General features: G+C 38.1%; 1 protein-coding gene and 1 long non-coding RNA gene across 2 annotated transcripts in view; one reads left to right on the top strand and one right to left on the bottom strand.

The window, feature by feature from the left end:
* The window catches only part of LOC127529374 (uncharacterized), a 262990-nt gene that overhangs the window by 7507 nt on the left and 229210 nt on the right, over nt 1-26273 (bottom strand). The window lies entirely within an intron of this gene.
* The window catches only part of LOC114652439 (sorting nexin-32-like), a 77861-nt gene that overhangs the window by 20516 nt on the left and 31072 nt on the right, over nt 1-26273 (top strand). Inside the window, exons 2-6 of the mRNA XM_028802823.2 lie at nt 1955-2059; nt 13355-13465; nt 15092-15213; nt 20116-20239; nt 22394-22498. Of these exons, the coding sequence (XP_028658656.1) occupies nt 1955-2059; nt 13355-13465; nt 15092-15213; nt 20116-20239; nt 22394-22498 (567 nt within the window). The remainder of the gene's footprint in view (nt 1-1954; nt 2060-13354; nt 13466-15091; nt 15214-20115; nt 20240-22393; nt 22499-26273) is intronic.

Here is a 26273-nt window from a genome sequence, read left to right as displayed (position 1 = left end):
TATGGTTTCACTATTCACCTTCAGGACTGCTGGGTGACAGTAGCCCCTCAGCAAACTAAAGCTCTAAGCTTTGAGCTGCCATTGCAGGTGGCTTCAGGCAGTAGCTACACAGTGACATCCTCTTTTCTGTTTTCACTTATTCAACAGCCACATAACTTAAGTGTGTAATTATTTAAAAATAAATAATATTTGCAATGGTGTTTAATTATTAGAACAAAAATTAAAAAGGAAAAATATAACCCATAAAATGTGAAACATATATCCAGTCAGCCTGGATCTTAGATGTTTGTGTAGTTTATTTTTTTGTGTTTTTATATACATGAATATATCCATCTCCTATAAGCCTTGTATTATTTGATGATTGAATTTACTGCAGTGAACTAGCATTACTGTTTGGCTTATTGTGTAAAGCATTGGACTGTAATCCACTAGGTTGCAAGATGACCTCGTCATGCCTTTGACTGAAGTATGGCAGTTATCAAAAAATAAATGTACACATTGGTAAATGGTGCTCAGCATCTGCACAGTATCTTGGAGAGGAGTTTGCTATGAGCAGGTGTATAAACTAGTGTTGTTTGTACAGACATGTTTTGAACACAAAAAACTGACATGTAGTTCTGAAATATTAAGAGACTAATTTGCAAAAAGCAGTATAGCATATTTTAAAACTCATATTATCAAACTGGTTATCTAATTTCACAACTTCCTTGCTGATCACCGTTCCAAAGGCTTTTACATAGTTATTAGGGTGATGCATATTATATATGTACATGGTTTTAGTCATTTCCAATTCCAGGTGACATGTCTGCCCTCTCTAGTGGACCATACTGCAAACAATTACACCTGTCTTATTATGTTTGTCACGAATGTTCTCTGCAAGTCTTTCTAAATTCTTCCTGACATCACAAGACACAATTCCACATGCTTAGACTTTGCTCTTTTGTGGTAAATCAGCATTGTGTGCATAAACAGCTTTGTCCATTCATGACTCTTTTGCACATGTTGAATGGCCAATGAAAAGGTAGCTGGTTATCTCTTGTCTATTTTTTAATCAATTTAATATGAATGACCAACAATGAATTAGGGTGGGGTGGGCTTTACACTCTCTTAAATATTAACGTCTTACTGCATGACCGACCTAGGCCAGGGTGTGTATATCTGTTGTATACTTCAAGTAATCTCAGCAATTTTTCCTGTCATCACACAGCCGCTGTTTCTGTTTATAGTTCTCATCACCTGACCACATTTGGATTTTTTTTTTTTTAAGACGTTAGAGAAAATTGATATCCTTGTGAATCTCTGAAATGAGAAAATAGATGAATGTTGATGCAATATTGAAGAAATGAAAGAAACTGGAAACATTTGACTGTTGAGTCTTCATCAGACACATTTTTAAGTCTTCATGTTTTCTAAAAAAACTCTTATCTGATATTATTGATAATTGTTTGAAAACTACATTTAATAAAAGGTGCACATAATTAAACAGCAGTGGTTGACGTTTTGATGAATAACAGATGATTCATTTCATCATCATCATCATCAGTGTCATCATTGTCATATCCACTAAATACAGAAATATAGTGTTTACAGCACAGATGTCCATCCAGCCATTTTGTAGTTCACATTTACAGTATAGGGTCACTAGGTCTGGAGCAGATGGATGGAGTGCCAGCCTGTCACAGGCCACACTTTTACACACACTCACAGGCTACACTTATACACACACTTACCCACAGAGGTCTGTTTGTAGTCACCCATTAACCTCAGTCACATGTCTTTGGGATGTTGGAGGGGAAAATGAAATACATGGAGGATACACGCAGAAGGAGATACTGTACCTGGGCTAGCATGGAACCTTATAGTGTTGTCTTTCCAAAGTCAAATTCTGGGCATTTCAAGTGCTTCTTTTCATATAAACTAAATGATTCACTCGCCTCTTTTTTCTGTTTGCTAGACACGGTCTGTGACAGTAGATCTATACAATGACTCATCCCTTCAAGTTGAGATCTCAGATGCAGTCAGTGAAAGGGATAAGGTCAAGTTCACCGTCCACACCAAGGTAAGTAAGCATCATATGCACAAGGATGTGAAGGCAATCTCTTTTGCTGAGACCTACTTTTATTACTTTAGTTCTCAAAGTGTTTTTGTGTAGAGCCATATAGATTGTACTTTGTTTTGATCTAAGTCTCATGGGAAATGTTATAAAATTGATTCACATAATTCTGAATAATTAAAAAGTTAATTTAATAAAAAAGCGCACACACACACAAATAAAATTGAGGGCAATTAGGTTTTTCAAGAGGTGCATTTTTCAGTTTTTCATTCATTCATTTATTTTCCAAACCTGATTGGTCCAATTCAGGGTAACAAGACTTAAGACAGAAAGGAGGTCTGGGGCTGGATACGAGTTCCATCACAAGGAACATTTATTTAAACATCCACAGTCATTTATACAGGGCTAAATAAGAGTCAATAATCAGTTGAATCTAGAGGTGGGAGAAAAATGGTGTAGCTAAAGGAAAACGCACACATGGAGAATGTGCAAATTTCACACATAACCTGAATGGACCAGCGGTGTGAATTCGGGGCTCTTTCTTATATTCCTCTTCTTTGAAAAGGTCAATATTATAATTCACTTGTGAAATAGGTTGTTAGTATTACTTGTGTACATAGTAGTACAATGTGTGACTTTTTATACTTCTTGCTTCAGGTTGCTTTTTATATTGTGAACTGGTCTGTCATTCTATATGTGGGAAATTGAGTTACTTGAAATGGGTTTGGGAATTTCAGTTGTATTAGTTCTATATATGAACAGTTTCATTGCAAAATACTATATATCCATTTTAGCAAAACAGAAAAATTACCATTTTATTGTAACTAAATGCAATGAAAAATACTAATGATGTAAATATTTACATCATTATTAAATCTATATTGCAACATTCCATATTCAAATAAAAATTTAAAGAGCCATATTTGTGAGGAAAAAAGGTTATATTTGATACATTCTTTGACAAAATTATGGGAGTTAGCCTTTTCAGAATATATACTTCTCTGACATGCTAGAGAATAGCGCCCCTATGCTACTGCTCCCATTTGCCTGCCTGCGGGGCACACTGGGAATCGTAGTCTGGTGGGACAGCCCTGCTGCATACCATGAGTGCCACAAGGGTGAGCTACAGGAATGAACAGTCCCTGCTTTGTACAAACTTCGACCTGACCTGGAAGTACCTACTCCAGACCTTTTTTGTAGACTGGAAGGAGCCTTCAATCTCACCTCAGCTAGTCAGAATTGTGAGACAGAGGACAACACTTGTGTAGAGGAAGTGGAGTAGGAAGGAAGAGGAGAAAGCATTCACTGTCCCTGTGTATACTATACTGTATTGTAAAGTTCTAGAGGAACTCTAAAGGCACTTGGAAGAAATAAAACCATTGTATTTGAGCCAATGACAATATTGATAATATATAGCCGACCTATTCAGTTGGCAGCTCATGGGCCACATGCGGCCCAGAATCAACCTCTGAGTGGCTTAGCCTGTAGTCCTGTCAGAAATGCAGAGAAAAACAAAATTCGCAGGCCTTCAGATATTCATACATAAGCAGTACAGATCATTAGTGCATCGCTCCATATAGCTTAGCAACATTCAACTCACAATCCACAAAGATGGCGCAATGGAAGCAGGCGCAGTGGTAATTCTGGTGTCTCACAGTAAGGATAGCAGGGGTTCGTGTCCCGGTTCCTCCCAGCTTCGAGAACGCTTTTAAGTATTGTTATTATTCATTATACTGCAGCGCATTGTTGTGTGTCAAGAAGTGGTGGTTGTAATCTATGATACTTTGAAGACCTGTTGAATCAGACACTGCTTCTCCAGGGGAATCTTTGGAGGGAGTTGAAAGTTCGTGTTGCCCAGCAACAGCCCCAAAACATCACTGCTCTAGAGGAGATCTGCATGGAGGAATGGGCCAAAATACCAGCAACAGTGTGTGAAAACCTTGTGAAGACTTACAGAAAACGTTTGACCTCTGTCATTGCCAACAAAGGGTAAGGCGTGTAGCAAAGTGCTTGACAACAACAACAACAACAACAGCACAGAAAAGTAAAGGAGAATTTAAAAAAGTAAGGCATATAAAAACACATTATCATTTATACCACACATAAAACAAGCACAGGTTCAGCCTATGTTCAGAATATTGCTGCTATGTCCATCCATTGAGCTCTGTAGCTTTGACAATATTAGCGCCGTTGTCTGTCGTAATAGCCACAAGGTTCCTTTCCGTGAGGTCCTACACAGAAAGCATATTTCTCAGGCCCTGTGCAATCATCTCTAACATGTGATCAACTGGAAAAAATGCCGTCTCAAGGCATCAGTTATGCATTTTCCATTCATTGTCAATGTAGTGCAAAGTAAGGCTCAAGTAGGTCTCTGTCGTCCTACTTGTCCAGAGATCAGATGTGGCTTTAAAATGCTGAACAGATTTTGTACATGTTGTGCAACATAGTTTGGGTAAAATATTTTCATAATGGCACAGTGTATCAAGGGTTTTAATGAGGTGTTTAAACCCACTGTGCTCCGCTGCAGCTATGGAAGTCCTATCCTTCACGATGTACTAGGAAATGGCATCAGTTATTTATTTCCATGTTCTTGAAACCTTTTTGTATTGTCTAGTCATTTGTAAATGCTTGTGTTATTGACCGCTGCATTGTGGAGGAACTTGTTGATGGGAGCTTGTCAGTGTCTCTCTTTTTTTTGAGCCATACATTGTTCAGATTTCATAACATGATTGTGCTCAAAGTGTTGAAACAAATTGGTATTACCTTTGTTTGCTGAAACTGTTTTTCCACAGTGTTTACATTTAACTTATTATTGTTCGGTGTCATTTATACTGAAACCAAAATGTGTGCTAAAGACGGACATGGCATTTTTCTTTGGTAAGAGTTGCTCAGTGTTTGACTTCTCCTTCATGTTGTTTCCCTGTTGCAGATTGAACCCCACATGTAACAACACATGCGGTAGTATGTTTTTAAGAAGACAGTACATGAGCACATACTGGGACAAGTATTAGCAGAATTAAAAAAAGTACTTACAGAATATAAAAAAAGAAATAACCAACATAGGCAAGATTATGCCAATCAGAGGTAGTGAATGTCAGTTTCTGTTAATTCTTAATTAAGTGCCCAGCTCTAGGTGGGGTTGGTATTCTCAAATCCAGCCTCCAGTAGCTGTGAGGCATTAGAGTTTGCCATAGTTCCTCCTATATAAAGAATATAGTATGTTTTAATTAAGGGGTGGACTCAGGTGAACTGTGGCCATTATACTTTATATAAGGGAATTTGATTAATGGCAAGTGTCAGATTACTACTAATGGGACAATGGTTTTTGTTTTTATTTAAAACTCTGCTGTAGGACTAGGCAAAGGAAAAAGCCACCCTAGCCATAAGACAGGAAAACAGTCTGTATGTCACAGTTGGGTAGCAGGAGTTTTTGTTGCTTTTCACTGTTCTGTCTATTCATTGATTCTTGGTTGGAAAAACGATTATAGTATATTTGGAGTCTATTGCATATTTGATCCAGTATGTGGTGCTAGTGAGCAAGAAAAGCATTTTACACCGCTGCTGTTTTACAGTATAATACATAAAGGAAGGAAACTGTGGTTAACAACCTCATCCTGTAAAGGTCACACTTGAGTGAACTTGTCTAACACTCTTGCAAATTGCAAATATTCATGAACAAAAAGCCTTAAAATTTACAATAATATTTAACCCTTATGATAAAAGACTAGGGCATTCAGGCAGTAGATAACGTGAGATCGGTGTTTTATAGGAAGACTGTAGTTAATGTTGATTAGTAGCTTCATCTCTCAATGTAAATGCTCAAGACTTAATTATACTCTCTAATCAGATCACATTCTTATCGTTGAACCATTCTTACCAGTCAAAGGTACTGCCCTATAGTCTTGGCAGTTTTGCCTTGAGGTCTGCTTTACCTCCTTAGTGAATTTACCTATTTTCTCAACATTTTTATGGATTTTCCCCACTACCCCTGTTCATTTTAAATTGTCTGATGCAAAGATTTCTAACCCAGGTCTAGCAGACCATGTGTTTTTTGGTTTTTACTCAGTTTTACAGACAAAGGCTAATTCCTTCCCTGAATGAAATTTATTGTGTACGTAAAATTTACATTTTCATGTTCACTCATTGTTTGAGTTGAAGTTTAATTTTGTAAAAAATGTTAAAAATAGTGCCTTTAAATGAGACTGTAGGAGATCCATTGTGCTTACTATCTCATTTTTTGAATTGTTGTGGCACTTATTGAGTATACCGAAGTGCAAAGTACATAAAACGGAGTAATTGCATTACTTTAAAAAAATTAAGAAATGAATAACTACGACAATGCTAAGGGTGAATTGTGGGCAATGAAGAACTGGTCTTTTCTGCCATGCTACTGTGATAAGTTATATGGAAGGGCTGTCAACTACTTAACTTTCTGTCAGGTCCTACACGATTCAGTAAGGTACCCTACAAAGTCTATGTCCAAAAATGCAGGATCAGGGTAGCTATCACTCTGAACTGGTACTGGGAAAAATATTTGCTGTTTGTCTCAGCCTCTATTGCCATTATTTTGCAGTTTCTTTCTTTTAGATGCTTTTCTGATTCCTATCTATGGTGTATGGTATGGCTTCTTGTGGAAAATTTTTGAACTCTAAATTTTTCTGTAGAATGATCTATTGAGATATACTGTATATGCATACATTTAGATTATTTATTTTTTGTTTTCATTATATATGGATTTATTTTTGAAATACCTTTATTTTGAACCTCAGTCAGAATGTCTTTAAAGTGTCATCATCCATTATTTATAGGTACTCATATTTTCTTTTTCATTTCAAAGTCATGGTGACCTTAAACTGGCCTTGTAGCAGGAAGAGTGTTTGTACACATGGGTGCGTCCTGCAAGGGACTGTGCAGGGTTAGTTCCTGTGTTAGTTTCAGTTCCTGTGACAAATAACTGAATTAAGTGGATTCATTAATGGATGGATGGCTTTTGTTTTCAAGTATTTTCTTTTACTGAAGAAGGCTGCTTTAAACACATCAAAAGTGTTTGTTTTAGTATGTTGCCATGTATTTTCTGATACATTTTCCTGCCTGACTATGTTGTGATCCCTGTTGCTCAAAGGATCAATCACTTTTTTTTCCCTCTTAGTCTGTCTTTATAGCAGGAAAAGTTGAGATCTAGGCAGGCAGGCGTGCTGGGCTTTTCAGACATCCTGGAGAAGGAAGTGCTTATTTGTTAAGAATATCCTTTATTTTCTCATTCTATATATCCAAGCAGGCTTTCTTAGCCAAACCCCAAAAATGTAGTACCATTTTGTGTCTGCATGACACAAGTTCCATTCATAATTTTTTACTTTGTTTTAACTTCGAGAGTTGGACTTGATCTGTGTCCCACACAATTCACTGTATGTTCGCAAACCAGCCTCCACTGATTAATGTCATCTTTCATGGAAATGGGGATCATGGCAAATTAAATGTTACAAAAAAAACTGAGGGTTCAACTTTTGATATTTTTCAGTGAAAACTTGCTTTTGTTATCTTCTTTTGAGAGCATTTAAAACAAAACATTTTTCTCCATATATAGCATTGAAAGATTATTTTATGTTTTATAAACGTCTTAAAAATGTGCATGGACAAGCACAGAGAAATACAAATCCTGGAGTTAAGTATAAGCATAGGTGTGAATTTCTTTTCACATCCCCAGTGCTTAAGACTTTGCACAATTTCAGGGCTGTACTCTTCAGTCAGCCTTATGTGTTGGCTTTACAACCTTGATAATTCATTAATAGTAAAAACTGATGGGTAACACTTCAGTTTGGGTATCCATCATTTGCAGATATTTTTTAAGGACTGTACAAATAAGAATAGGTGATAAGAAAAAGCATCTTGAACTATGTACAATGTCCACCTCCTCTACGCTCTCTCTGTGGGATACCCCTTTAGAGTTTAGCGTTTAAACTGCCCAAGATATGCCACCGCACCTGGCTTGTGTCTTACCCAGAGCTTGCAGTGGGCTGGTATGCCATACTGCCAGTCCCCTGCTTCTGCTTTGCAAACCGGAGAGTAGTGGCACATAGGGGTCTAACCTCCTAGGGGGAGACCTTAGATCTCAACAATACTGCATGTACTTGCTGACCAGATCTTCTTTGAGTTTGGACTAGCTGTTCTTTGTTCACTTCACGTCTCATTTCCCACGCAGCTTCCCACACTGTCTCCTTTTCCTGTGCAGGGCAACTGCCCTTTTTCCCTGAGCAATTATAGCCTCAGCTTGCTCAATGGCACTGTTTGCATGAACTGTATGCCCCATTTCTGCACATGATCAAAGCTAAAGCAAAACAAGACATAGTACCTAAAAATACTCCACTTGCTGCAGCTTTATTATTGACAAATATCAAGAAAAAAAAATGGCGGCTAATTGTCTTTTTTTTTTTTTTTCTGTAGCTTCACCAAATTTCAATCAAGTCAGTCAAAGCATTTTTGTGATTTTGGGGTATTTAGTTGTTCTATTGTAGGGGGTCTACACCTAAATATTAATATATTGAAATGTCCTTTCTTAATGGATACCTAATGGCCTAGATGTACCACCCTGCCAACTTTCAGCTTTTTACCTAAAGAGTAAGTACTGTTTTTGTTGGCAAGTAAGTGAGTCAACATTGCACTATGTGTGTGTGTGTGTGTATGTATGTATGTAAAATAGTACTTTCTCAGCTGTCCCTCTTCTTAAAGGCATAGCATGCCTGTGTGTATTTCAAAATCAGGACAGAACTATATAATTACAAATTTATATAATTATAATAAGGAGCACAAACTAATGATAACTAACCATCTGATACTGCTACATATTCCCCCCACAGACCTTGTCTAGGGCCAAAGTAACGTACCACTTCACTTCAGAGCAGTGGTATAGATTAGTGGTGCCCATCATGCTTCCTTAATCTGTGTTCCATCCACTATTTCCTTTTTTTTGTTTCTTCTTAATACAAGTAGAATGTTGGCCAAGAGCTTGGCGTGGGGTACCATCGACCTGATTGCAGAGCTGGAGCTAGAGGTTAAGTTTGACTGCCATTTCACTATCCAGGTACTTCAAGAGCTGGAAGAAGCCAGCATGTTCCATTTGTTATTAGTATCTACTCCTAAGGAGACCGCTATATAGAAATAAAATGGGAATATTTCATCATATTCAGTAGTCAAAGTTATATTACTAGTATATCTAATTAGATTTTTTAAATATATTTGTGATATTGAAAATAAGAGTTGGCACAAAAATTACAGTTAAAGTACTTGTGCATCAAATTCTAAGATGTTAATCCAGTTTAAAGATGGGTCTGGTTTTTACTAAATGATTATTTCATTATTTGTGATCTCTGAAACAATATGTATGTATTTATGGTCTAGCTTTTGTTTTTGTTTTTTAAAATTTCACCTATTCCTTAGTCTCTAAAATATTTTAATTATTATTTTGGAAGTTTTGCAGCCCATTGAATCCAATAGTTAATCTAAGCATATTTTTTGTGTCCATGCATTTTTAACAATGTTTACAATGAACTGCATTCTCCCACAGCATCATGTTGTTTATTTTTGGGTGATGCCATTTTGGGACCTTCCTGACAGTTGCTATGTTCATACTAGGTAAGGTCAACTGGAAGTGTGCAGCAACCGCATTATCAGTTGGAACATATAAAGGTCATTGTTGTAAACTTCTTGGTTGTTCAGATTTGCGGATACAACAAAAAAAGAATTGGCATTCTCATTAGTGTTTTTTATTTGATTTGAATAAATTCTTTTGTTAATTCACTATGGTAGTTGTTTTATGTTTTGACAGCAAAACTATATAGGTTTTTGGCTCTTCTGCTATGTTCTTTAAATTATGAGTTTGTTTATACACCGTAGGCTTTTTGATTAGGTTAATATCTTGCTGGTTTCAACCTTTTTCTCTTAATAAAATCTGACCTGCTGAATACATTCTTATTTAAATAGTGCTGCCACGGTGCAGTATAATAATAACTCTTCTTCTTCTACTTTCGGCTGCTCCTGTTAGGGTTTGCCAGAGCTGATCATCTTCTTCCATATCTTTCTGTCCTCTGCATCTTGTTCTGTTACACCCATCACCTGCATGTCCTCTCTCACCACATCCATAAACCTTTGCTTAGGCCTTCCTCTTTTCCTCTTCCCTGGCAGCTCTATCCATGGGCAGCTCTGCACATGTCCAAACCAATGCAATCTTGCCTCTCTGACTTTGTCTCCCAACCGTCCAACTTGAGCTGACCCTCTAATGTACTCATTTCTAATCCTATCCATCCTCGTCACACCCAGTGCAAATCTTAGAGCTGAAGGTAACAGAGTTAAATATGCTGTCTCCTGCTTTCTGGTCAGTGCCACCATCTCCAACCCATATAACATAGCTGGTCTCACTACCGTCCCGTAGACCTTCCCTTTCACTCTTGCTGATACCCATCTGTCACAAATTACTCCTGACACTCTTCTCCACCCTGCCTGCACTCTCTTTTTCACCTCTCTTTCACAATCCCCATTACTCTGTACTGTTGATCCCAAGTATTTAAACTCCTCCACCTTCGCCAACTCTATTCCCTGTATCCTCACCATTCCACTGACCTCCCTCTCATTTACACACATTTATTCTGTCTTGTTCCTACTGACCTTCATTCCTCTCCTCTCTAGAGCATATCTCCACCTCTCCAGGGTCTCCTCAACCTCCTCCCTACAATTACTACAGATCATAATGTCATCAGCAAACATCATAGTCCACGGGGACTCCTGTCTAATCTCGTCTGTCAACCTGTCCATCACCATTGCAAATAAGAAAGGGATCAGAGCCGATCCCTGATGTAATCCCACCTCCAACTTGAATGCATCCGTCACTCTTACCGCAGACCTTACCACTGTCACATTTCCCTCGTACATATCCTGTACAACTCTTACGTACTTCTCTGCCACTCCCGACTTCCTCATACAATACCACAGCTCCTCTCGAGGCACCCTGTCATATGCTTTCTCCAGGTCCACAAAGACGCAATGCAACTCTTTGTGGCCTTCTCTAAACTTCTCCATCAACATCCTCAGAACAAACATTGCATCTGTGGTACTCTTTCTTGGCTTGAAACCGTACTGCTGCTCACTAATCATCACCTCACTTCTTAACATAGCTTCCGGTACTTTTGCCCATAACTTCATGCTGTGGCTCATCAGTTTTATTCCCCTGTAGTTACTGCAGTCCTGCACATCCCCCTTATTCTTAAATATCGGCACCAGTACACTTCTTCTCCACTCCTCAGGCATCCTCTCACTTTCCAAGATTCCATTAAACAATCTGGTTAAAAACTCCACTGCCATCTCTCCTAAACACCTCCATGCTTCCATAGGTATGTCATCTGGACCAACGACCTTTCCATTTTTCATCCTCTTCATAGCTGTCCTTACTTCCTCCTTGCTAATCCGTTGCACTTTCTGATTCACTATCTCCACATCATCCATCCTCTTCTCTCTCTCGTTCTCTTCATTCATCAGCCTCTCAAAGTACTCTTTCCATCAGCTGAACACACTCTCCTTGCTTGTGAGTACATTTCCATCTTTATTCTTTATCACCCTAACCTGCTCCACATCTTTCCCAGCTTTGTCCCTCTGTCTAGCCAATCGGTACAGGTCCTTTTCTCCCTCTTTTGTGTCCAACCTCTTATACAACTCATCATATGCTTTTTCTTTAGCCTTTGCCACCTCTCTTCACCTTGCGCCTTATCTCCTTGTACTCTTGTCTACTTTCTGCATCTCTCTGACTATCCCACTTCTTCTTTCCCATCCTCTTCCTCTGTATTCTCCTGTGTTTCCTCATTCCACCACCAGGTTTCCTTTTCCTCCTTCCTCTTTCCAGATGTCACGCCAAGCACCCTTCTTGCTGTCACCCTTACTACATCTGCTGTAGTTTCCCAGCTGTCTGGTAACTCTTCACTGCCACCCAGTGCCTGTCTCACCTCCTCCCTAAAGTCAACCTTGCAGTCTTCCTTTTTCAACTTCCACCATTTGATCCTTGGCTCTTTCATCACTCTCTTCCTCATCTTGATCTCCACCGTCATCCTACAGACCACCATCCTATGCTGCTTAACTACACTTTCCCCTGCCACCACTTTGCAGTCTTCAGTCTCCTTCAGATCAACACTTCTGCAAAGGATGTAATCTACCTGTGTGCATATTCCTCCACTCTTGTATGTAACCCTATGTTCCTCCCTCTTCTTAAAATACTTATTCACCACAGCCATGTCCATCCTTTTGGCAAAATCCACTATCCTCTGACCTTCTTCATTCCTCTCCTTGACACCATACCTACCCATCACCTCCTCGTCTCCACTGTTCCCTTCACCAACATGCCAATTGAAATCCGCTTCAATCACCACTTTCTGTCCCTTGGGTACACTGTTCATCACTTCATCCAACTCACTCCAAAAATCTTTTCTCTCACCCATTGCACACCCAACTTGTGGTGCATATGCACTAACAACATTCATCATCACACCTCCAATTTCCAGCTTCATAATCATTACTCTGCCTGATATAATTTGAAATGTAATTAATCTTGATATTTGTGTGATATGTTTTATAGAAAATGCTAGCACTGATTTGCATTTTCATTTTTCTAATTCTTCAGACTATGGAATATTTTATGTAAAATTTTGTCTTTCCAAAGTAGGAAGGTGTGATGCCACAAATGGTAACTCCAAAAATTCTGATAGCGTAGGCACTTAGGCTATGAGTATGCTTGTGTTCATGAATAAATCCTGTGATGGTCTGGCACACAATCTAAGGTTATTTACAAACTTGTACCCAATTCTTCTATGACCCTAATAAACCTAATTCTGGAGTAAGTGAACTCAGTACATGGATGGATGGACGGATGGATGGATGGATGGATGGATAAAAAGCAAATGACAATTGGATTTTCTTGGAGAAGAATTCCTGACAGACAGAAAATGGAGATGAATTATACAATTGCACTACTCGATCGTTTTCTAACTTTTAGCATTTTTTTTCCATTTTTAAAAGCATTCCATAATAAAATTTATCCTTCCATTCATTATGAAATTTATTCCAATTTAGAGTCTTGGGGGTCGGAGCTTCTTAATATTTGTCTTGGGGGATGTTAATAGTTATTTCACAGGAATGTAATGTTATAGTTTGTGATTCCACTACAAACCAGAGCATGTTTGTTCTGGGTTTCTGGCATTTTTTGAAACTTACCTGTGTTCTGTTGATTGACATTAACATCAAGCATATTTTTCTTTCATCTTTTAGACAAACCTTGCTCACTTCAAGAAGACAGAGTTCTCAGTGGTTAGGCAGCATGAGGAATTCATTTGGCTCCATGACACATACTTGGAGAATGAGGATTACGCCGGCATCATTGTAAGTCCTTGTACAAGTCAGAACATACATGGATGGCAGATATTTGGATACCAAAAACTTGAAAAGAGTAGACATGGCTTGGGTGTGTAGTTGGAAACCAAGTTGGTGCATCTCTGGAACTAAAAGGCTATCTATCCAACTACCCACTCTTATCCTACAGGAATTGTGTAGATTTGAGCAAGCAAACTTCTGCTGAGGATTGAAGTTGCTAGATATTCAAAGCTGTCTTTGCTAAAGTGGGCCTGGGAGTCCTCCTACTTAGTAGTACAAAGTTTAAGGCAATTTTAATGAACTGCTAGCAGCTGGTTTCTAATAAATAATGCTCTGGAGTCAGAAAAAAATTGATCCATAAGACTTTTGCCAGTATTTCTTTTTCCCACCCATGTAAACTTTAAACTCCACCCCACATTTTACAGCTTTACTGCATTAACTTGGCTTATAGATTGTCCATTGTGCTTGATCTATAAACATAACACTGGCTCACTACTCATCATGTATATTATTCTTCAGGAAGGATGTCACCTGTAATAGCCACAAGGCAGATAGTTCATTCTATTTGAAAAGCGATCAGACACAAGCTTCCATCCATTTTGGGCTTCCAAATTAAATGCACAGGAAGTGGTACCATCTCTCATATTGGGTTAGTTTATACTTGCCCAATGTGAACTTGAACATTGGAATGAACGTGCAGATCTTGTTTAGACAGTGCTGGGTTGGGAATTGAGCCAATGTTCTGTAGCTACTGTGACCATGTATAACAAATCTAACAGGCTATTCCACACACACACAATTTTCTGAAATTTCAAAAGACTCTCTCACTAGTTCTCATTGTCTGCACCACATTATTCCTTGTTAGATTCATGGCAGGACAAAACCTATGCTTGAATGTTTCCCTAATTTTACGGGGAGATTATTGTCACATGTACATAGGATGGTGAAATTTTTACTTGCGTGTGTTAATCAGCAAGCAACACATCACCACTCTCTGCTGCCGTGATTAATGAGTATAACTACCTTATCTCAAAAAAGTTTGTTTTCCTTACCTGAAATACCTACATTAGCTCAAAACTGTCTTCCTTACCTGAAAAATCTCAGAAAAATAGCATTCATTTTTGTTTTATTAATCCTTTAAAAACTGCTCTTGTTCAGTCAGTGTGAAATATCATAATTTTTTCCTCTTTTGTCATTTTTCCTTCAAATTCCCAGAGTTGCACATATGTTACTAGATTAGTTGGTCACTTTAACTTCTCACTGCACTGTGGTGAAAATCCATGAAGAGTTCATGCTATCTGTGTTCTAAAATATTTCAGGCAAACATACGATATAAGGCAGTGGAGCAGCCATTCTACACACTAGGCCACTGTGCCAGCCATATTTTAATCCATCATAGAATAATCAGGTTCTTTTGTAGGTTGTATTAGTAGATCAAATTCACCAAAATTTTGTCTTCAGCCTTGTGGACCATGGCAAAAAATAGAAAAACAATCTACAGTAATAGGCAAATGACAGCAAAAAGTATCTCTACACTGCAGTTGTATAGTGCAAAACTATAGTGCACTCGGTATGTATAATCACATGGCAAGATTTACTTTTACTTTAATATTTTCTTCTTTCTTTTTCTCATAGATTCCACCGGCACCACCCAGGCCTGATTTTGAGGCATCTCGGGAGAAACTGCAGAAGTTGGGTGAGGGCGATGGCTCCATGACCAGAGAAGAGTTTGCCAAAATGAAACAGGAGCTTGAAGCGTAAGTCTTTCACCTAGTAAATGGACCATTGAGTACCCCAGGCAATGATAAGTTGAATTTTAATGTTTTTAACCTTGCCACGACAGATAATGTCTAGTTTGTACCTTTTTAGCATTTGCTGGTTTTGAGTAAAATCAAAAATTGAGGCTTTTGCAGTTATGCACAAAAAAAAAAACATGCAATGTAAAGGCACTTGAAATGTTCCTTATTCAGAGCCATGTGTAACACTTTCCCTTGTACTAGGCTCCATCAATTGTATAATGCCAGTCTGCATTGATACAGTGGAAAAAATAGTCCAACTTGACATCCTGCACATATCTGACACAACGCTATCTCCATCTAAGGAACACGCACCAAAAAGCCTGACTATAAGTAGGGTAAAGAGAAGAGTACGGTGTTAATTTAATTCCATTCATATAATCCTCTAAAATTAACTGAGTCCACCAATCTGGTTATTCCAATTTCACTTTGAGGGTATTCCTGTTAGGAATTACTTATTCTGAATGTATTTTATTATCAGGTGATTACTATGACCTTGACTGATAAAACATGTTTATAAAAGCCATGCCAGGTCTAACAGTGAATCATTAATTTGTGTAGAACCTTTAAAGATATGCAGGAACACTAAGCACTAACATAGCTGTAACACACTGATAGACTTGTGCACAGACTAAAATTGTAACTGAAGCACAAGCAGAAACAATAATGCACCATCAACATACATAATGGGATACTTGCGAAAGACCAGAACTAGAGTTTATTCAGTAGTAGTCAGAGGAATCTTTTGAAAATAGGGAAAAGCTTTCTCTAACCGAAAAGTCAATTTTGGAAAGTTACAGAGAACAAGAGAGAAGAGCTTGGCAGCAGCAATTCAGATATTGTGTGGTGCCACAATTTAACAGCTGAGTTATATTTACAAGAGTACGTTCTACATTTTGGGCAGCATATTTGAAATATGGTAACTTGGTTTGGTTTGAGTCTAACAGCTGCTTTATTTCTCACCTTGTCAGTTGATTTTTTGGAAGTAGGAGTCAATAAATGCATGAGAAAAGGCTTCATCATTGGGAAGATCTAGACACAAACGACAACACAAAGCTGTGACTGCAGGTGCAGTGTGTGATTCAGAATTCAAGTTGATGTCAAGAAGGCTTGTAACGGGTCATTGCAATGATATGACAGGATCTGATATTTAATTAAAAGAAGTCAAGCTTTTGAATACACAAACTAAAGAGTTTTTAAATGAAGCAGAAATGTAACGGTAACACTTTTGCACTCTGTAAGGATGGTCCGGATTCCGCTTCTTGTCTGCAGTGATTGTAGGTTTCTGCAGCATGTGGAGATATCTGCACAATGGAAGATGCAGTAGAAAATTTCAGGTGTAATGGTAACAGCAACACTCTCTTTATTTACAAAAGAAAGAGAGAGACAGTACTAAATATCACTGGTCACATTCTGAACAGCTGTTCAGTCTCAGGGACATAAGGCAAAACACCATTTCATCCCAAATCATATTTACTCAACTTGAGCCATTTTAGAGTTGTTGGTCTATACTTTATGGAATCTAAATTTGAATAACTACAAAATAAGCAATATTTGTAAAAAGAAACATCCAACTGTGCAACTAATATGTAAAACTATTTTTTTGCTTCTGTGTTTACAGAGATAACAAAATTAAAACAATCTGGCATAAAATACTTAAAAGCTGATCTTAAAAGCATGATCTTATAGATGATCAGACAGACTTATATTCCCACTTAAATATAAATGGAGCTTAAAGGTTAACTTTCCAGCTGCAGTCAGTCTATAAATAATGAAGATAACAATGCCCAAAATATAATGAAGAAGTTTAAGTATGAAGATGTAGGTGTTTTCTATTGCCAACATGTTTCAAAATGTCCGTTCATTTCCTCCGGGCTGGGGCGCCTACATTATAAGTGGAAACATTATAATATTTAAAAACCAGCAAGCCCCCGATTCTCGAAAGAATCGCAAATCCAAGAATGGTAATCACTTTCAGTTCCTTCTGATACTTGGAGGGATGAAATATCATGGAGGGTGGGTGCGTCCTGGGACAGTTCATTTAATTAAATAAACATATTTGTACTAAAGCGGTTTCTTTTTGGAGCTGTGACTTAGTTGTAGGCGCCTTCGTTTGTTGAATTCAGCCATGCAGTCGCGCGTTTGTTTTTCTATGGCCGTGCCGTCAGCGATAAGTCGTTTGCTGACGGCGGTGGATTCGCGTGCTGAAGTGGCCACGGCGGCGGTTCCGGGCATGGAGGGCTACATTACTAAACGAACGTGGTATTATATGCGGTGGTGTGGGCGGTCGCGCTCGGGCGGCTGCATACTCTGGCGTGCACGCCGTACCACAGGTTGAGTGTACAGGTTGTAGCCATGGTTAAGGTTTCATTTAATCCAATAAACATATATGTACTACAGCGGCGTCCTCCAGGCATGGAGGGCTACATTACTAAACGAACGTGGTATATGCGGTGGTGTGGGCGGTCGTGCTCAGGCGGCTGTACCCTCTGGCGTGCACGCATGCTGCACATCTTTTCAACCTCGCTCCCTCTGTCTAGCCCATCAGTTCTTTTCTGCCTTCTTAGTGTCCAACCTCTCATATAATTCATCATACACCTTTTCTTTAGCCTTCGCCATCTCTCTCTTCACTTTGCGCCTCATCTCCTTGTACTCTTGTCTACTTTCAGCATCTCTCTGTACTAAAGCGGTTTCGTTTTGTGGAGACGTGAGTCTGTTGCCTTCGCTGACACCGACTGCTTGAACAGGTTGTGTTGTTTGGGGGCCACCTACTGACTCTGGGAAGCCGCTGCGTCTGACTGTGGGGTTGAGCCGTGACTCCTTTCTTAAGCGCGTTGTCACTGCATGGACCTTTGGTTTGAGCCTGTGAATCCTTTTGTTTTTGAGCCATGACTCCTTTCGCACAGCATGGACCTTTGGTTTGAGCCGCGCGCGGTGTCACAGCATGGACCTTTGGGGATTCGGGGATTCTGTACATCCAGGGATGCCGGACATCCGGTGAGCCCTGCGCCCATCCGGTTTACAAGCTTCGGTTAGTAATATGGATTATGGATACAGTGATCCCTCGCTATATCGCGCTTCGCCTTTCGCAGCTTCACTCTATCACGGATTTTATATGTAAGCATATTTAAATATATATCGCGGATTTTTTGCTGGTTCGCGGATTTCTGAGGACAATGGGTCTTTTAATTTCTGGTACATGCTTCCTCAGTTGGTTTGCCCAGTTGATTTCATACAAGGGACGCTATTGGCAGATGGCTGAGAAGCTACCCAACTTACTTTTCTCTTTCTCTCTCTTGCGCTTTCTCTGATCCTGACGTAGGGGGTGTGAGCAGGGGGGCTGTTCGCACACCTAGACGATACGGATGCTCGTCTAAAAATGCTGAAAGATTATCTTTACGTGCTACCTTCTGTGCAGCTGCTTAGTGAAGCGACATGCTGCACAGTGCTTCGCATACTTAAAAGCTCGAAGGGCACGTATTGGTTTTGCATGTTTGTTTTTCTCTCTCTCTCTCTCTCTCTCTCTCTCTCTCTCTCTCTCTCTCTCTCTCTCTCTCTCTCTCTCTCTCTCTCTCTCTCCCTGCTCCTGACGGAGGGGGTGTGAGCTGCCGCCTTCAACAGCTTTGTACCGGCGTGCTTCGCATACTTAAAAGCAAACAGCCCTATTGATTTGTTTGCTTTCTCTGTCTTTATGACAGTCTCTGCTCCTGACGCACACTCCTTTGAAGAGAAAGATATGTTTGCATTCTTTTAATTGTGAGACAGAACTGTCATCTCTGTCTTGTCATGGAGCACAGTTTAAACTTTTGAAAAAGAGACAAATGTTTGTTTGCAGTGTTTGAATAACGTTCCTGTCTCTCTACAACCTCCTGTGTTTCTGCGCAAATCTGTGACCCAAGCATGACAATATAAAAATAACCATATAAACATATGGTTTCTACTTCGCGGATTTTCTTATTTCGCGGGTGGCTCTGGAACGCAACCCCCGCGATGGAGGAGAGATTACTGTATACAGAGAACTATTATTTGTTTTAAATGTTGAATGTACAGTAGTCTCTTATGATTAACAGCCACAAGTTCAAGACAAATGTCTCGGGAAATGTCCTAATGTTACCCAATTGGTGACAAAATTGGCCAAACAGAAAATAAATAAATAAAAAAACTTTAACAAAAGATTATGAAAGTTGATATCAAATATAATTTAAACACTTGGACCCAAGAGTAATAGCAAAGTGATAAAACTGACCAAAATCCATTTAGTGCTCAGAAATAACCAAGAGACAAAATATATTAATTTAAATGTTACCAGGATGTTGTTAAACAAAAATGATATACCACCATAGGGTTTAAAAAATGGAGTAAGTCATTAGTCTCTGAAAACCATTCTGGGGAGACAGTAGCCAAACAGTATATGTAATAGATTCCTTCTTTAGCAATACCCCGACAAAATCTCCACCCATGCAAAAAGGTATAATAACTTAAATTGCTGAGTGGCACAGCTGCATTACAGTATGTGATTAATTTTTCCTTCTTCTTCAATGAAGGAGCGTAAAAACTGGATGCTTATTAAGTTGTGGTTGAATATTTCTTTTATGGCCAGTAATCCTACATTATTGTGGAATTTGTTTTGCTAGTCTATAAGAAAAATGAAAAACACAATAAAACTTAAATCAACCCCTTCTAATTCTAGTCAGACCAGTGTGTAATTGTAATGACCTTGTTCTTGATTGTTATGTAGATGATGTCATTTTATACTCTGTCAACCTTGCTGCACTGGAACTTGTGACAAAAAACAGCACAGTGACAGTGATTCAATTCATCAAACATCCGAATCCTGAGAAAAAAATATTTTCTTTCATCCAGGGAATACCTAGCCATCTTCAAGAAGACAGTGGCAATGCATGAGGTTTTTCTTCAGAGGCTTGCAATGCACCCCATCCTGCGCAGAGACCACAACTTCTATGTGTTCTTGGAGTATGACCAGGATGTAAGTTTCTTGGTCATTTGTGAAGTTTCTTTTTGGAGCGATTGATGTTTTCTTAGCCTTTTTCATGTGATTGTTTAAAGCTGCTATGAATTGGTCCATACAATACATGGAATGCATCTGAAATTTTGACATTTGTTAATGGAAAGAGACAAACTTTTTCTGCTTACATACGTACTTAATCTTCTCCCATTATACCTTATAGTGTTGTCCTGCTGAGTACTTGCTATATTGTCGTCTGTGGCCAAGAATGAAGAGTACTCTAGAGTAATGACTGCCATACTCATGTTAAAGTTGTTAGGTGGTTATAATAAAATCTCCACATGCAATCATTTATAAATGATTTCCACAATACAAATAATATCAATTATATTTACTTATAAATTAATTAAGTATGCTATCCAACATGGCTATATGATGATATCTTCAGAACAACTCTTATGCTTTATAAAGTGCAGCACTTTCTGTGGTCTCAAAGAGCGTATACCAGACTATGAAGTGTTCGGAATGTTCTGTTATTTTAGATCAGGGGTGCCCAACTCCAGTCCTGGAGGGCCCCAGTGGCTTCAGGTTTTCATTCTAACCCTTCTCTTAATTAGTGACCTGTTTTTGCTGCTAATTAACATCTTTTGAATTCATTGTAATTGACTCGCTCTTGAAGACTCAGAACCCTTGTTTCCTTTTCCTCAATTAGCAGCCAAACAATAATGAGATACAAAATGAGCCAAAACAGGACCAGCAAACTGTGACCATCACACAATATCTGAAAATAAAGAAAGGTGAAGGTCTCAGGAATGCTGATCTGCTCTTAGAAAAGAGAAAATCCACAATTTCACAAATGTCTGCTGTTGCACAATAAGAGGAGCCACAAGCCATGGAATTTAAGAACAAGTTTAATTAACGATAAGACTCAGCGCCTCATCACGCAAACTGGTTGGAGTGAAGTTGGTTGGAGTTTGAGGCCCTGACTCAGTTGGTCTCCTTGTTGGCTCCCTCACTTCACATTTCATTTCTGGTTGGGTGCCACTTAAGGAAAGAAATGAAGCAATTCAGAGGAACGATGAAGAAATCAAGGTAAACAAGTAAACTAAAATTAAAATTAATTCAAAAGAAGTTAATTAGCAGCAAAAACAGATCACTAATTAAGAAAAGGGTTAGGATGAAAACCTGAAGCCATTGTAGCCGTCCTGGACTGGAGTTGGGCACCACTGTTTTAGATGATAATAAAGGGACAGTCCAGTATGGGAATAAGCTGCTGGGTTTAATTTCGTTAATTTTAAACTACAGCAAGTTCTCTTTCTTATTAATAATAAATAGTATTTATTACTAAGTACTAATATTAAGTACTATTTTTCCAGATGTCTGCATTTACTTACTACATTTATTTGTAATGTTATTACTTGGATTAGCTTATTTATTTTCTTGCAAAAGTATCAAAGGTCCCCAGAATACACCCAGTTGGATGTGGAGAAGGTGGTGGTGTGAATACTTTACAGAGGGACTGGTTCACTGTTTGTTAACCTTGGTGATTTGCCATATTGGTTTTCATGGGACAGACACAAGGCCTATTGCTACAGTTCGAATCATAGGACCAGGCACTTTGTGTATGAATTTTACAGTTTCTTGTCTGTTTGGATTTTTCTCCCATACATCTTCATGCCCATAAGTTAGCTTAATTTATGAATGTAAACTGACTGGTTTGAATATGTGCAGGAGTGTTTACAAGTATGCCCTGCAGTGGATTAGTACACTTTTTGGGCCTTGTTTTTGTTTTATCTTTGACGCTGCCAGAATAGGCTCTGTCTCCCCAGCACACTTAAGTGGGTTTAAATAGTTTAGATAGTCGATGGACAGATTGATGTTGGGATGAATATTGAAAATTCAGCTACCTCTATACTGTATATGTTTACTTATTAATAAACTGTTAAGACTCAGCAGGCACACCATCAAACCAATATTTTGGGTCTTGGTTATGTGTACTCGGGACCCACACCTTATTTATCAGTTTCCCCCATGATGTAAGTGGACCTGGAGTGCTTCTCTGAATTCTAGGCAGCTGTGATTAATCTTCCAGTAATGCAGAAGTTAATGCAAACTGACAGAATACAATATGTCTGCTTATATCAACCAATTAATTAATTTATTTTTATCTCCTAGCTAAGTGTACGAGGGAAAAACAAAAAAGAAATTTTTGGTGGGTTCCTGAAGAACATTGTGAAAAGCGCCGATGAGGCCCTGATCACCAGCATGTCTGGACTAAAGGTTTCCTATTTCAGTTCATTTACTCCATCCTCCATTATGTTTTAAATATCTGCTCAATCCAGTTTGTTAACTTATCTTTTTTTCTTTATCTCTAGCAAACTGCAGCATACAGAGTATATCTTAAGAAATAGGACTGCAAAAAAAAAAGTACAGCTGCCTTGAAAATACAGTGAACTGACACTACCATGTTTATTATTGATCTTTATAGAGATAGAAGGGGAGTCAGAGCTTCATAGTTAGAGAAATGAGAAATGACTAGTTGCACAGTCCATGGCAAATGTTACAATATCCTAAAAATATCAGGAGTGGTCTCCCCTAGACCTTCTTGTATACTCAGACATGTGGATGGATACTTGAGGAGTAAATCACAAAACAATGATTTTATTTTTATATTATCTACATTAAAGAACTATTAACATCAAATCAAATTAATAATATATTGAACAATTATTATAAAAGTAAAGTTGAATAAATCGGACTCTGCAGCTGTATGAATAAAAGGTAAGGTACCACTTCCGGTTAACGGAAATAGCCCAATACTTGTATGCAAAATTTGGTTGACCTAAGTGAAAGTGTACTCAAGTTAACGTGTTTGCATACACACAGACAGACACACACACACAGACATAATTCCAAAAATGGTATTTTTGGACTCGAGAAGGTCTGAAACGTCAACATTCATCAAAATCCCGAAATTGAATCTTTGAAGGATTCCAATACTTTACCTATACTTTGTGTATAAGAAAATAAAAATGATTAAAAAGTCTGATTTATATGTAATTATTTTCATAGCTGCAGCTTAGTTGGTATGAAATATATCCCTCCTAATGATTGGATGCATGTTTTGATCAAGGAGCATTCCATAAGGGTCTGTAAGGTGTATTAAAATACAATAAAATCTTAAAATAACAACCTTACATTCTGCCCCAAAAAAGAAACAATTTTGACTGTAGTCCTTAACCTGATCTTGGAGGTTTTTTTAATCAAGCTTTACTTGTCCTCAGCCCTCTGATTTCCTGACAGGATAAGTTCAATATTGTAAAGAGCACTGACCATCTTCTTCAATTATTTTCTTATTAATTTACATTCATGATTACTATTTACCACATGTTGAATTTACTTTAGAGCATTGCTTCACATATCTGTCCATTTATTAGGCATGAAACAATACACTTAACCTGCAATTCAGGCTTCATGATGCAATATTCCCACAATATTTTTTTATGAAAGAAATGCACTGTATATTTAGAGTTGCTTATTATTATACATGGCTTACAAAAACTTACATTAAAAGTTACCCTTTTTATTATTATAATAAAATATCATAAATATTAACAAAGTATTGGCATTGTAGTAAACTAAGATATGTTCCATGTTAAAATGCAATTAAGAAATTCACTTTACTCTGTTCACATGACAAGCAACCGTAAATACCTATAATATAAAATTACTGCAGTGCACTACCATCCAGATTTAAATTTATGTTTTGTTTTCCAAGTTAACACCAAGCAGTACTCCAACTATGGCTGTTCTTTAATTTTCAGCTTGAATTCCTTACTGGCTTGTTAGCTCTGGGTACTGACTAGATCTATGAAAAATTCATAATGTAATGTAATAGAAAATGAGAATGTCAACACTGCATGAAGTAGAAACCTCTCTGTTGTGGCAATATCCCTGGCAGTTCAAAAAACTCATTCACTGGGTAAAAACAAAGCAAGGACAGGCATATAATTTAACCATAAAAGCAAGCATTCAACTGCTTTTTCTCTCAACCATTCCAGGAGACGTCTGTGAAGACCGATGCAAGATTCATTCCTGTATTCTTCCTTTCTGTAATCTCCCCCAGTTACTGAATCAGTATCAGTCATCCATGTTATTGATGTCTCAAACACCCGTTCTGTAATAGAGTTTAAAAATTGGGAGGTTTTTTTTTTGTTTGTTTTTTTTTAGTTTACAGTCATATGAAAAAGTTTGGGAACCCCTCTCAGCCTGCATAATAATTTACTCTACTTTCAACAAAAAATATAACAGTGGTATGTCTTTCATTTCCTAGGAACATCTGAGTACTGAGGTATTTACCGAACAAAGATTTTTAATGAAGCAGTATTTAGTCGTATGAAATTAAATCAAATGTGAAAAACTGGCTGTGCAAAAATTTGGGTACCCTTGTAATTTTGCTGATTTGAATGCATGTAACTGCTCAATACTGATTACTTGCAACACCAAATTAGTTGGATTAGCTCGTTAAGCCTTGAACTTCATAGACAAGTGTGTCCAATCATGAGATATAAAGGTATTTAAGGTGGTCAATTGCAAGTTGTGCTTCCCTTTGACTCTCCTCTGAAGAGTGACAGCATGTGATCCTCAAAGCAACTCTCAAAAGATCTGAAAACAAAGATTGTTCAGTATCATGGTTTAGGGGAAGGCTACAAAAAGTTATCTCAGAGGTTTAAACTGTCAATTTCAACTGTAAGGAATGGAATCAGGAAATGGAAGGCCACAGGCACAGTTGCTGTTAAACCCAGGTCTGGCAGGCCAAGAAAAATACAAGAGCGGCATATGCGCAGGATTGTGAGCATGGTTACAGACAACCCACAGATCACCACCAAAGACCTGCAAGAACATCTTGCTGCAGATGGTGTATCTGTACATTGTTCTACAATTCAGTGCAATTTGCACAAAGAACATCTGTATGGCAGGGTTATGAGAAAGAAGCCCTTTCTGCACTCACGCCACAAACAGAGTAACTTGTTGTATGCAAATGTTCATTTAGACAAGCCAGATTCATTTTGGAACAAAGTGCTTTGGACTGATGAGACAAAAATTGAGTTATTTGGTCATAACAAAAAGCGCTTTGCATGGCGGAAGAAGAACACCGCATTCCAAGAAAAACACCTGCTACCTACTGTCAAATTTGGTGGAGGTTCCATCATGCTGCGGGGCTGTGTGGCTAGTTCAGGGACTAGGGCCCTTGTTAAAGTCAAGGGTCGGATTTATTCAACCCAGTATCAGCAAATTCTTCAAGATAATGTTCAAGCATCAGTCACAAAGTTGAAGTTACGCAGGGGTTGGATATTCCAACAAGACAATGACCCAAAACACAGTTTGAAATCTACAAAGGCATTCATGAGAAGTACAATGTTCTGGAATGGCCGTCACAGTCCCCTGACTTGAATATCATTGAAAATCTATGGGATGATTTGAAGCAGGCTGTCCATGCTCGGCAGCCATCAAAATTAACTGAACTGGAGAGATTTTGTATGGAAGAATGGTCAAAAATACCTCCATGCAAAATCCAGACACTCATCAAAGGCTATAGGAGGCGTCTAGAGGCTGTTATATTTGCAAAAGGAGGCTCAACTAAGTATTTATGTGATATCTCTGTTGGGGTGCCCAAATTTATGCACCTGTCTAATTTTGTTAAGATGCATATTACATATTTTCTGCTAATCCAATAAACTTAATGTCACTGCTGAAATACTACTGTTTCCATAAGGCATGTCATATATTAAAAGGAAGTTGCTACTTTGAAAGCTCAGCCAATGATAAACAAAAATCCAAAGAATTAAGAGGGGTTCCCAAACTTTTTCATATGACTGTATTAAATAAGACTTGTAATATTTAAATGTGTGTGTTTTATTTTAGATAAGATGTAGCTTTTAAGTGAATAAACTGTTTTTCTGCAAATAAACATAAGTAAGGATTAAATTAAAGTTTGAATACTTCATCTTGAAATGAAAGACTGCATCTACTGAAACCAACTGTAACACTAGGA

The sequence above is a fragment of the Erpetoichthys calabaricus genome, chromosome 1 (assembly GCF_900747795.2).
Source record: "Erpetoichthys calabaricus chromosome 1, fErpCal1.3, whole genome shotgun sequence".
NCBI lineage: Eukaryota > Metazoa > Chordata > Cladistia > Polypteriformes > Polypteridae > Erpetoichthys > Erpetoichthys calabaricus.
Note: the sequence above shows the minus strand (reverse complement) of the source record. Positions and strands in the feature narration are given on the sequence as shown.